Genomic DNA, 14,652 nt, shown 5'->3' on the forward strand with positions numbered 1-14,652 from the left:
GAGATTAAATTTAAGTTTGAATATTTAGCCTCAAAGTATCACTAAGCATAGATGTAAAGCAGTTTTTTTTTATCAAAAGTTTTATATAAAGTGGTGGTTTAGTAGTTAATTGCGTTTTAATCTCACGTGCATTATAAAAAGGCTCAGGGGGAAAAAAAAAAAAAATCTGTAGTAAATATTTTAATGTTATCCTCTATAATTCTTTTGATCCAACAAAAAGATCTACTAACTTGATTAAATAATCTTGACTTAGAACTTAAGTCTAATAATAAAAAGGATTTATTTTATTATACTCTTTTATAATATTAATTTTACCTAGCTAGCTATATGCCAGGTTGGCTCTTTAGGCCAACTTTTGTCGGATGCGCCATACAACTCAAACTTTTTTTACCGCGGTTGTAAAATAAAGATAGGAATAGGAACTGCTTCGCTTATGAGAGGAAAATGAATACCTCAATCGCGAAATTCAATTAATTAATTTACGTCATGGCGCCTATTTTAAAATAATGGCCACAAAAAAGCAATGCGCCACCTGGGATCGTTCAATGCGCCACGTTTGGCGCATGCGCCACGGTTTGGCCACCACTGGCCTACTACTACTACTACTACTAATATCACGCCATTTCCCCGTAGGGGTAGGCAGAGAGAATGGACCGCCACACACGTCTATCCTGGCATACAATCCTAGCCTCTTCCACATTCATACATCTGGTCATACATGCCCTTCGGTTCTGTCTGCTTTTGACATGACCAGACTTAAGATTTTGGTTTATCTGATCATGCCACGTCTTCCTTGGTCGTCCTCGTCTAACGTTGCCGTTCATTTTTGCCATATACAGTTGTTTTACCATTCTCTCGTCGTCCATTCGTTCTACGTGACCAAACCATCTCAGAGACCCTTTCTTAATCTTATCAATTATACTTGTCTCAGATTTACACTCTCGCCTGATTTCATCATTCGTAACCCTGTCATACATTGATTTCCCACACATTCGTCTAAGAGATCGCATTTCAACCGCGTTCACTCGGCTTTCATCCTTCCTCTGCCAGTTCCATGTTTCACTTCCATACATAAGTGTTGGGACTAAAACTCCGTTGTGCACTCCGTGAAATTACTGTACTTAGTGCTCCGTTCATTTTGTTGCCCGCATTCACTCTTCTTTCAACATCTTTTTCTACTCTTCCATCTCTTGAAAACATGCTTCCCAGATACACAAATTCTTCTATTTGCTCGAGACATTCGTTGATTACATTTATTATGCAGTCAGTAACCTCACTATCCCTTTCAAATACCATCACTTTTGACTTACTTTCGTTCATCGCCAATTCGCTCTCCAGGCATACATCATACATTCTAGAGACTATTTGCCACCGGCCTAGAGATTTAAATATTCAAAATGGCTGTGCCCTACAAATATTAAGAATATTTTTCGAATTCGTGTTTCTTTTAAAGCTTATTTAAATAAAATCTTAAATTTTAAGTTCAGAGTAAATAACATTTCTAACATAAAGACTCTTTGGCAGTAGTTTTTGTTATTTTTCTAAAAAACACCAAACCGGAGTTTGCTATCTTTGTGTTTGTTTATGGGTGTTTTTTTTGGCGTGATAGAACTTTTAAATAGTAATACTTTTGTAAACTCATTAGTTTGATGACACTTTTTTATTACATATTATGCTTTATAACAATTCTCAAATCAATAATAGAACGCCTTAAACTCGTAATTAAAATAGAAAGTTGTGTTTAAAAAAAAAAATATTTACTAACATTTGTTAATAGACTATCAAACTAATCCAAAAATGGAATATTTCATTTTTGTGTATCTCTATGGTTTTAACATATAACAACAGAGATGAAGAACATTTAAGAGAAAGTAATATTTAAGTCTAGGCATCTACAGGTCTTATGACCTGTCAAAGGCTGGTTTTAGTAACCACTTTACACACAGTGTAACATTCACCATTCTGCCCATATTTGAACATCTATATTCCTTAAATTCTTTTATCTGTTGATGTTTGTGAAGTTAAAGAGCTGAAACCTTTATTTATTCGGGTGAGATTCATCTTATTGAATTATTTCACCTACATACTAGGCAACGCCTGAAAATGTTATTTTTTCAATTTCTATACTTCTTCATGGACCAGGTGGATTTATCAACAATATTTTGAGTTTGTCCAAACTTCTGTAGACAAGGACTGGATTCAACTCCTGGGGAGCTGTTTATATTAACATATTATAACAGATATGAAGAACATTTAAGAGAAGAGTCCCCAAGGAGTATAGTTGGACAAACTCAAAATATTGCAATATGTTTTTTTTATATTTTATTTTATTTTATTTATTAACTTAAGTTAGTTAATATTACATTGTATATTAACTAATATATTTACAATTATAACAAATACTTATTAAATATTTCTTACATAACTACATTATTACAATAAACATAACATATTTTTTTTAAATCCGTAAGTTTTCTTTCATTCTTCATACTTTCAGGCATCTCATCATACAGTTTTAACCCTTTATACATTAAGCTATTTTGTGATTTTGTTTTTTTCTTAAGTGGTAGTCTTATCCTATTTCTATTTCTTTTTAAATTTGTAACTACCTCAAATAATTCAAACTTGACCGCTAGATGGTGTTATCACTGCTGTCTTCACTACTAACTGTCAATCATTACTCCGCGTTCCGAGTGTAATTAAAATAGTTTCTATTTGATAAAAAGTAGCCACCTCAAAACGATTTACAGTAAAAATAATTAGCAATTAAATAAAAAAATAAGGCAGCGTGTCTGCCTACCATGCAAGAGATCTCGGGTTCGATTCCCGACGCGGTCGATAAGAAATATTTTATGGGGAATTATTCACCGGGCGAATAAATTGTAAGTGTCTGAAATTAAATAATAAATTGGGCGAAAAAAATACTGAGTAGGCGAAAATAATAAAGGTTAGGTTAGGTTAGGTTTTTTTAATATTTGTTTTCGCCCTCAGTCTTTCGCCCACATGGTATTTCAGAACGCCATAATCAGTATTTTTAACACCCTTAATTTAAATTCATATTCGATCATTTAAATACTACCATATTTAATTAAAGGGTTGTTTTCACACTAGAATATTTGAACGTAGTTATACAGAAAGCAGCCAGCCATAGAAAAGTAAAACTGAGATAATAGTACCTTTGTGAAAAGAGTGAATAAACAAATCTCAACAACAGTTGGAATGTTTTTGATAAACAAGGAAAATATTCGGTTTTTTTTTTTTAGATTATAAACAAGAATTTAATTATGTATTAGACCAGTTTTGATGATTTTTAAATTCGTTAAGATTTTCTAGTGCTGTGGGTGTTTTCTGCAAATTGAGAAATACAATTTTTGTGATGGACACCATTTTCAGAAGGTGATTAAAACAATTTTTTGTATGAAACCGGTCCGGCTGTTTTTAGCAGAACATAGAATCGACCTTACTGCACCCGATAACATCAATATCTCATTTTTTCAAAATTGTGGACTAGCCGCTTTCTGCATAACTACGTTCATTTAATAGTCCCTGGACTGGTACCTGAAGCGTCGTAAGACTGATCATCTCACCTTCATGAAACAAAAATGATCAAGATACGCTGCGATCGGTGTACCAATGCAGTGTTCTATGTACCATTCGGTGCAGAAAAGGAATGATGATGAAGAGATAAAAAATGCATGATTTTTGACACTTCCCATGCTGACAATATTACAAAACAAATCTTTAAGAATCATTTTGAAAAAAAACCGACCCACAAGAGTAAATTTGATGTTAAAAGAATTAAATGTACTGGCATATAAGCAAATACTTTTCAATACGATGGCGTTTTTGAATAATTTTTTTTTAAACATAGAATTTTGGATTTTTTCATTATCAAAACCAGCATGAACATGATTACAATACCAAAGAAAAGGTAAAAATCAGAATCCTATTTAGAAGAAAGGCGAAATTGCAAAATTCTTTTTTATATAAGACTGTAAACAAATTTAATATGAAATGGGAAAAAATATTAATGAAGAACAAAAAAAAATAAATTCAAACAGGAGGTTAAGAAATATGTATTAAATAACTTATAAATTAAATAAATATGCATTGTAATGTAAACGCATTCCAAAAAAATAATATCCTTAAAGTAACCGCTCTCTAGAGGGTAGAGAAAATTCAGAATACCACGGGGGTGCAATTACGAATTTTCTCGCGGTAGAGAAAAAATTGGGGGATTTTTATTTTGAGAATCTCGTCCTAATCTCGAGAGTCGAATTTGTGTCGAGACTGGAAGCCTTAGTACACGTCAGCTCGACTGGTCAACTCGAAACAGGTTGGGCGCGGAGCATATCAATCAGCCCTCATGCGTAGGTCACTGGGCACAGTTTCATGATTGCGCAGTTACGTAGTATTTATTTATTTGTATAATAAGTAAATAAAATTTTATTTTACAAGCAACAAACTGACGTCAAAGTGTGGACGGTGCAGGAAGGCGGAGTGAGTATATTTTAAATATAGAAAATGATATGAGATCATTGAAATTTTTATTTAAAAAAAAAAACAAATATGAGACAATATTAATGTGAACGTAGATGATGCAATTGCATAAAACATGAACGTAGATGATGCAACTGTGGATTATGATGCATTCTTATTAAAATTAGTGACAATGTGATTACAAGGTATAGTTTTATTATATGAAATAGGTATTTAAAACAATCTGTTGGATTGAGTAATGGTTTTATTTACGATCAAATTGGAGAAATTTTTTTGTTTTACAAATTATTCATTTAATAACCCAGTTACCCACTGCCTTCCAAACGGAACTCTATGCTATCTATGTTTCAATACTTTCTCGGGTGTTCCGCAAGGCTCTAACCTGGGTCCATTATTGTTCTCAATTTTCAGGTTTAATGTTTCCAAGTGTTCGGTTACGTCCTTCACTAGGGCCCAAAAAACTCATTTTTTCGCTACAAAATGAGTGACCAGAATCTGATACGAACATCGAATGTTAAGGATCTGGGCGTTAGATTTGTGAGCACTCTGACATTCATGAACACATAGAGACAATCAGTGGTAATGCATTAAAGATGTTAGGATTTGTTCTGCGTACTGCCAGGGTTTTTGAAAATATCCGCGTGCTGAGAACTCTTTACAACTCCTTGGTGCGAAGTAGACTCGAAAGTGGCTCGATGATTTGGGAGCCACATGAACTGAAGTACTCTTTTACTATAGAGAAAATCCAAAATAAGTTTGTGAGATATCTCTACATGAGAGAGTGCGGGTATTATCCTTGGATCTACCCGACCGAGTTTCTCCAGGGTATGCTTGGCTACAACAGTTTAAAAACTAGAAGGAATGTGTATTTGACTACATATTTTATCGATTGTTGCGCGGTATGATCGATAATTCTGGGATTATGATGAGCATTGGTGTGTATGTTCCTGATAATTACCTAAGACAGCGTCAGCATAGATTGTTTCATATTTCGATATTCAGGACCAACCTGCCTATGGTTATGCTTGTTGGAAGGGCTACCGCTGTGCTGACCAACATCGCTCTGGATATTGATCTGTTCCATGTATCCGAAGGGGTTTTCAGGAGCAGGATTCTCCTTCTACTTTGACATGAGTCTCTTTCGTGTATTTTTTTTATAATATGTACGTATTGAATATATGTTTGTAACGTATATGTTGTATTTAAAATAAATGAATTGAACTGAATTGAATTGAATGCCTGCGCACTTAAAAACCTGCGCAGACAATACAAAAACAAAAAAATGTATTCTCTCAGACAGTCAGGCTATTCTAAAAGCTCTGAACCATGTCGAGATCAATTCCAAATTAACATTGGAATGCCTACGGGCGCTTAATTGTGTCGGCGAGTGTAACGGTGTGACATTAATTTGGGTACCTGGACACTCAAACATCGACGGTAACGAGGCAGCTGATGAATTGGTAAAGCTGGGAGCTGAGACAGCTTCAATAGGCCCTGAGTCCTACTGTGGGTTGCCCAAATGTGCTCCTCGCAACGAGCTTAGGTCATGGGCCAGGAAGAACAGCGTTATGCTCTGGCAAAAAGTACCTGGTCAGCGCCGTGCGAAATAATCGATAAAAGGGTCCTCGCAAAGGTTTGCCTTCGACCAAATAAAGCTCAGCCACATCAAATGAGGGTTATCACTAGAGCCCGCCCAAGGCACTGCAGATTAAACAAACCCCTTGCTAGAATGAACCTTTCCGAAACTTCTAGATGTAGGTTCTGCAGTGCAGATGAGAAAACACCTATACGCATAAGATGTGAATGTGATGTTTTACGTCATAAACGGAGTCTCATCCTTAGGGGACCACTGACGCACGTATTTGATGTGAAGAATTACAAATTTTCGGCGTCGGCGTCGACTGCTTGTACGACAATACGCCTTAACTCGCGGGTATTTTCCTTCTTCGACTCTTCTAAGAAACCTATTACTACAGCTATTATTACATATCGGCCGACAAAACGGTTATTCTGGTTATGTACCAGTTACGAATGATTCGATTATTTCATCCAAGCACGTCACTACGTCTCAAAGGTTTCATGGTCGGTTAAGAATACGAAATAGATTCGGATCCATTTTGTGAATGTTTTGATAGGCTTGGAATATTTTCATAATATTAATGGACCGTTTACATTTACAACTAATTAACCCAGCGGGCGCTAAAACATAATATGTTTTATAACGCAGAGGAAGGAATTCTGTACGCCTTTCAAAATACAAATCAATCCTCGTAAAAATATACTTTGAAATCAGTCCGCCATACCAGTCCAGAGCAAATGATAAAATGAATAACGCTCTGTTTCCCCTCTCACTGGTTTTAAATTAGCTGAAAAAGTATTATTTTATTATTTTTATTATTTTTTTTTCATAATAAAAATACGAGAATTCATTTTTATTTAATATTTTTTTTCCATTATAAACAATGACTAATAATAAAAATAATGTGACCTCACTGGGGTTATCCGTGCTGAGGACACTTATGTAACAATGCGCTTTTTTTAATGTTTTTACATGTGAGCATAAACAAAGAAGACCTTAAAAACAGAGATAATAACAGAATTTTCAGACAGTTTTAAACACTACATATTTATGTTTATATTTAATTTATGTATACCTGTATAATTTATACTCGTATTATAAAACGAACAAAAACATAACAAAAACTATGTTTTTTGCTAAGCAGTTGATTCAATATTGGTTTGGGCAAATGAGACAATTCATTTAATTCTACCCAGCTCCACTATCCATTTTTTATAGCCTTTTTGAACATTTTTTCGTTACTAATAGTTTTAATGGACAGCGGAAGTGGGTTATAGATTTTAATTGCATAATACTCAAAATCCCTTTGTCCGAAAGTGGTATTAGTGTATGTGTTTAGGTTGGCTTTGTGTTGAGGATCTAGAGATTATATTATTTGTGTGTATTGTATTTCGTTTGACTAAGAATAGTTTTTGAATCTGTAAGCTAGTATTGTTTTTACGTATAATTGCTTCGGTGTCGTACGTTGTGATTTGTGTAATACAACACAGCGAGGCGAACTTATCTCCACTCGATTTCCTTATTCAAGATTTCTATCTGAGAGCAGCCATCGAGTCGAAAACACTCGTCCAAACCGCGTAACAAACGCTATCTTCATCGATTCATATCGAGACGGCATAAAGTAAAATCGATATTTACGTACGAAAATGTGTATATTTGTATGAAAATTTAAAGTACCTTCGTCGGTAACCCGTAATTAAACATGTTTGGAAAAACGAATGGTATGCATATTTTATTTTTCAAACAATATTACCGTCCTCAATAAACATCCTTGATAACGCAGTAAAATTTTGGCTATGAACCAAGATTAAAACGAACGCGGGTGACATCTATTGTTGAATTTCGCAATCGCACAGAATTTATCGTTCTTGAGTTCTTGAGTATTTTAAATCTTTTATTTCAATCGTAAGATACAGAACTAATCTTTCCAATTAATCAAGTGTGCGATAGCGAATAATGGGATTTTTATTTCTATCACAATCACCTTGAAGCTTTCTGATTGATTAATTAAAATATTTTCATTTAAAAACTGGCCGAAAAACGAAAAAATAACTCAATGTGGTTTCAAAAAAATGTATATCGTGGTTATACTAGTAAAAGTGAACATTTGCAAAAATGGCGAAATTGAGATTATTGACTTTTTGACATCGTATTAGCATTACGCTTGACTGGTAAAAATGCCAAGTCGATCCGACACTCCAAAAAAACTTCATTTGTAAAATATGTGACCATTTTATAGAAGCTCACAGATTTTTGACAAGTAAAACTGACCAACACACATATACCCGTATGCAGAGACAAAACTTAAGGTAAGGAAAGTACATTCTAATTTCAAATGCAGAGAATAACCCGAAGATGAAGACAATAGAATGTTCTTTCCTCACCTTATGGTTTGTCTCAGCATACGGGTAATAGTCACTTTTATTAGTAAATTTAAGATCTAAAGAATTGCCCAAGTAACAGTTAGTCAATTTTACTTGTAGGCGATGTCACCAGTAAAGAGTTAGAGTTAATAAGTTATTAACATATTACAACAGAGATGAAGAACATTTAAGAGAAGGTAATTTAGAAGTCTAGGCATCTATAGGGCTTATGACCTGTCAATGGCTGGTTTAAGTGGCCACTTTACACACTGTGTAACATTCACCATTTTGCCTATATTTGAACATCTATATTCCTTCAATTCTTTCATCTGTTGATGTTTGTGAATATTTTCAGGCGTTTCCTAGTATGAAGGTGAAATAATTCAATTAGATGAATCTCACCCGCATAAATAAAGGTTTCAGCTCTTTAACTTCACAAACATCAACAGATGAAAGAATTGGAGGAATATAGATGTTCAAATATAGGCAGAATGGTGAATGTTACACAGTGTGTAAAGTGGCCACTTAAACCAGCCATTGACAGGTCATAAGCCCTGTAGATGCCTAGACTTCTAAATTACCTTCTCTTAAATGTTCTTCATCTCTATTGTAATATGTTAATATGAACAGCTCCCCAGGGAGTTGAATCCAGTCCTTGTCTACAAAAATTTGGACAAACTCAAAATATTGTTAATAAGTTAGTATACGTTTTGTATTTGACAGATACGGTTTTTTTTATAAAAAGTTCATAAATTAAACCTATTCTTTAAATTATTACATAAAACTTCCTAATTATTTGTTCTTCTTCGTTTATTCTATATTTCTGTGTTTATTTAACCTTCATAAATACAAAAAAATGGATTATTGAAATAAAATATTCCAAAAACATAATTTATAGTTATAAAATAAAATACTACCTCCATTAATGAACGAAACAAAAATGACAACAACAACAACAACAACAAACCATCACGCCGTTTCCCCGTAGGGGTAGGCAGAGAGGATAGAACGCCATAACACTCTATCTTGGCATACAGACCTCGCTTCCTCTACATTCATACATCTTCTTATGCACGCACGCCGATTATTCCTACTTTTGACATGTCCATCTTCAAGTATTTGATGGACTTGATCGTGCCATGTCTTTCTCGGTCTTCCTCGTTTTCTGCATCCATCGACATTTGCATCGTAGATCCTTTTAGCCGTTCTTTCGCTGTCCATTCGCTCTACATGTCCAAACCAACGCAGCACCCCTTTCTTAATTCTGTCAATAATGCATGTCTCAGCCTTACACACTTCAGGGATCTCGACATTTGTGCACCTATCATACATCGTTTTACCACACATTCGCCTGAGGGATCGCATTTCGACAGCATTCAACCTACTTTCATCATTATTTTTCCAATTCCATACTTCGCTCCCATACATTAGAGTTGGAACTAGAACTCCGTTGTGAACTGCTAGTTTAGCCTCCTGCGATAAACAAAAATGATTATCTGCGAAATTTCATGTCAAATTTTACAGGTAAAATTGACTAAGTTTATCAATATTTTTTTTTTATCAAAGTAATAATGTTTTTTTAAATAAGTGTATACTTTACATAAAAGTTGAAAGTACCGTACATATAATGTAAAATTACCAACCATCTACTTGAAAAATCTGATCTTCGAGAAGCAACTGAACTCTAGAAAAACAGTCAAATGGTTCCCCTGAACATTATTGATTTTGTCACTTAGTTAATTTCTCTTGTATGCCCACGATATATTTGTTACTATTAAGTATAATAGTCTATACTTACTATCAAAGTAAGCAAAAAAAATGTATTTTTATGTATCGTATTATTATCGCTACGACTTTTTCATCGCTAAGTTGTATAATAGGGAAAATCACATATATATGTATATAGGGAAATATCACATATTACGAGTACTGATAAAAATATGCGACATGGATTTAGAAAAACTAATTGTATTTTCAAAATCAATCTTGACATTGTAGAAAAGTGTTTTCATTCATAATTTTAAAAATAAAATTGTCCAAAAATACGCCTCCAAAAAAACGCGACAAGATTGCCCTTGACAGTTGCGACGTCAACATTCGTGAAATATACGACCGTCTATTTAAACGGTCCCAAATGACGGTAAAAAAATATCCGAATGGCGTATTATTGGCGTGGCCAATGTAATGAAATTTAAAAAATCACAACATTTGAAAAATTCATAGTGCTGGTAATGCATTACATGGTTTAATATTCTATTAACAGATAAAATAAAATAATACACACTGAACTTCCTCAAATTCTATTTATATGATCAAGTTATTTATTTATTACAATAATAATTATGCATACATATTATTATAACTCTACCAATTGAGATAAAGGACGTTTTGATTTAATGAATTCAGTAACCGTCCTAGTTTTATTATTTTCTGATATTATTGTAATAAAAAAATGTAACACTTTTTGTTCCTTAGAGAAATGATGTAATGATAAGAAATCATGTTATTTTTTTTTATTAATAAATTTCATAAAAAGAACATGTTTTTGTAAAATTCTAAACATATCTACTTTTACACATCTAGTAAATGTTATCACTGTAACTCTCCAAAAAAAGAGACTAACTGTTGTGCTTAGAGAGGGACTTACACTGTTTTAGTTGTTTATTTATTAGAGTTTATATTATTTTGCGTATACGAGTACATGAAAAAAAAACATTGGATAAATAAATATAAACATAAAATAATAATACATTCATACTTATTAAAATTTAATGCAGTTTTTACCCTTCTTCAAAAAAATTATTTAGATTAACTTTAAATTAATTTATTGATATTATTTTTTTAGGAATTTATATAATTTCAAATACGAGTACATGAAAAAGAAAAATAAAAACATAGAATATATAAAGAAAAAACATAAAACAATAATACATTCATACTAATTAAAATTCAATGTTGTTTTTATACGTTTAAAAAAAATCTTTAGATTAACTTTGCATTTATTTTTAATAGTTTTCATTGGGAAGATTATTATATTTTTTTTACACCTTTGAAGACAAAGCTATTTTGACCATGACTTGTATGGAATTTAGGAATTTTAATATTATTTCTCTAAGTTACATTGTTACTCTAAGCTCTAAGTTATCGTCAAAGATCAACTTTTAATGAATAAATAATAGGTCCTACTTAATTATTTTGTAAAAGACTCACTTGTGCCCTTACACTAACTCTTTTTCTTCTTATTTTTCAGATGAAAAGGTTGGACAAACGTGATGACATGGCTTAGATTCCACTCTGAGGACACCCGCTTTATCCAAAGTCATTATTTTACAAATCATTAATAATTTTAACGCCTAGAATTAAAAGCCTCAACTCAAAAGAGGTCTATTTTCAGTAATTAAATTTTATCAATGTTGTATTGTGAAATGCCTTAATTTAATATATAAATAATTGGCCATGAAATTATACATTTACAAACTCTTGAAATGTAATAATTTTCATTTTATTTTTAATGTTATCTATATTTTAAAAATAACAAACGTTAAACATTATTTGCTTTATATAATTTGATGTTTTGTTCGTACCGCGTTGTTTTCATAACAATGTAAAACGCCTTCTACAATTATATTAATTATATTATAGCTTATTCGTTGTAAAAAGACTCAAACTATAAAATGATGTACAGAAATTGAATTGCAATGCTGGGAAATACATTATTATTAATTGATTGAAATATTAAAAATATTCTTATTCAAATATATGGTTAAGATAGTCTTAGTAAAACTAAATTACAAAATAGACAAACATAAACTTACTTACACTTAATGAAAAAATATGTAATATTATCCATTTTTATATAGAAAAAAATGACATAAATAATAAATGCCTACATAAATGATGAACGAGTAATTGGAATTTAACATGTTATATATTCAACGCTGACAATAGACAAACAATTGACACCCACTCGTTATTTTTATTGTAAAAAAGTCATGCATAAATTCACATCAATAATTTAATTAGAAGAGTGACGTTATTATATAATTTTTTAAATCAAAAACTTTGTTCCAAAAACGGAAAAAATCTAATTTATGAAGTACAATATGTTATATGCAACTACAATGGAAAACAGGAAATTAAAATGACCTAAACAGACTACAAATGCAACAAAATAAAATATTAAAGTTAGTAGTTAGTAGCTAGTAGTTAGTAGCTAGTAATAAGACATCCTTATCTAACAGCAACTAAAGAACTCTTTAAACAAACAAAAGAAATCTTCAAACAAACTAAAGAAATGAATGTAACTGAACTTTTCAGCTAGAATCCTTATTTATACCAAATTTATTGATAATTGTAATTATACTGCCACTGATGTAATTATAGACAGAGAACTAAAACTTGAAAAAAAGTGTAGTTAACATGGACACAATACAAGAAAATCAGAACAATATCATATAAAACATTGTAAAACGAGACAAGGACAGTCGAAACTAATAAACCGGGGAATTAAATCATACAATAAACGACCAGACAAAAGTAAACAAAAGACTCAGACAACCTTTGCAAAAGATGTTGGAAATATTATCATGTATTTAACGATTTTTTTACTAATTTACGTCAATGATTCAATGTGCGATTGTTATATCGATGATTTCAAAACCGATCATCGAAATATAAATATTGATTAACTGATTATCTCGACGATTATTTTCAAAATCAATGACTCATTTATATATACACACAAAACGTGTAATTACAGCACAGAACAGTTGAGAAGAGAATTATAGATGTCTCCCGTGTATGACGCATGACATGCACAACTTTAATAGAACGCCAATATTATTTTAATATATATTTACAAATATGCTATCACAAATCCAGAATATTGCAATTTAATTAATTATGCGTAAATTAAGTCACATATTGATTCGTGTACAAATTAAATATAATGTTACGAAAATGCGTCGTTTTATAGTTTGAGCAATAGTTATTACGATAATATAATAGTTTTATATTCAATATAATTTACGTGTAATATTTTTAATTAATTAAATTTTGTGTATTTTTGTAAGATTTATGAGTGTTTTTAATTTCAAGTACCTACGTAGGTTTAACGTTAGTAAAAAAGAGTTATTCAAAACGGTGGACACAATTTTGTAACAGCTTATGTAGTAAATTATTTATTTATTTTTTGCACATTCTCTAGTAAATGTGACGTTAAAAAATAAAAATGGATATCTTAAGCAACCGTCATTTTTGAGATTTTTGATTAATATTTATTTATTACTTATCATACATACGGCTTAAGCCTATGACAACAATTATATGAAGAAACATATGTACAAGAAACTGATCAAACAGAACATTAGACAAAGTAGCAAAGGCAGACAAGGGCAATAAATTAATAGTATTTTATTTTATTTTTATTTATTAAGAAAAAACAACAGTTGTTATATAAGAATACAAAATATAAAAAAATAGTACATACATCCAGTTAAAGTTTTTCACAGATATAATTAGAGAACATGTTACACAGTAAAGAGAAAAATAATATATTATATAAGACATGAGAAAAAAAAGAGCTCGTAAGAAAGTTAAGGGTTGAGGAAATAGAGTGGAGGAGTGGAGGAGAGGGATTTCCATAATATAGTTGACCAATTCAACATTTTGATATCATAATAAAATAAACATATTTAAAGGAATATAAACTTATTACACACTGACAAGTGTTTCATTTTACAGTGTTTCAAAAAGTTTTTTTTTAAAGTCACAAAATTTCGTATTAAAAATATCTAAATGGGGACAAAGTAAATTAAATTTGGAGCAGCTACGATAAATAAACGAGTTTTAAACATATTTTTTTTTGGGCAATGAATTATAAAAAAAATGGTCTTGTCGTGTTGACTTTACGGGACAATTGATAGAAATACGCTCCAAGAGATATGGACTGTCGATAGAATTGATTAAGATTTTGAAGAGAAGTATACAATATATTTAAAAACACGATAAACATACAAGACTTTGAGCTAACCCATGCCTAGCCATCTTCGTCCCACACTGTGTTAATGGCGAAGAGATCGACGAAAAGCCGGAAGATCTATCCCAAAGAATTCTGGACATTTATTATTTATTTATTAATTTATACAAATACATAATATATATTACGAAAAAATTATAATAACGTATCCCAAACTCCAAGAGCCGTATTGA

At 31.6% G+C, this 14,652-nt stretch overlaps 1 protein-coding gene across 1 annotated transcript in view; it reads left to right on the forward strand.

Moving 5' to 3' along the window:
• The window catches only part of LOC148272647 (aquaporin-4-like), a 37,315-nt gene extending 24,599 nt beyond the window's left edge, over positions 1-12,716 (forward strand). The window contains exon 3 of the mRNA XM_088239761.1: positions 11,693-12,716. Within this exon, the coding sequence (XP_088095887.1) occupies positions 11,693-11,728 (36 nt within the window). The 3' untranslated portion in view covers positions 11,729-12,716. The remainder of the gene's footprint in view (positions 1-11,692) is intronic.
• The last annotated feature ends 1,936 nt before the right edge of the window (positions 12,717-14,652 follow it).

This window comes from Micrasema longulum, unplaced genomic scaffold (genome assembly GCF_059751315.1).
Source record: "Micrasema longulum isolate JH-2025_06_02 unplaced genomic scaffold, ASM5975131v1 h1tg002260l, whole genome shotgun sequence".
Taxonomy (NCBI): domain Eukaryota; kingdom Metazoa; phylum Arthropoda; class Insecta; order Trichoptera; family Brachycentridae; genus Micrasema; species Micrasema longulum.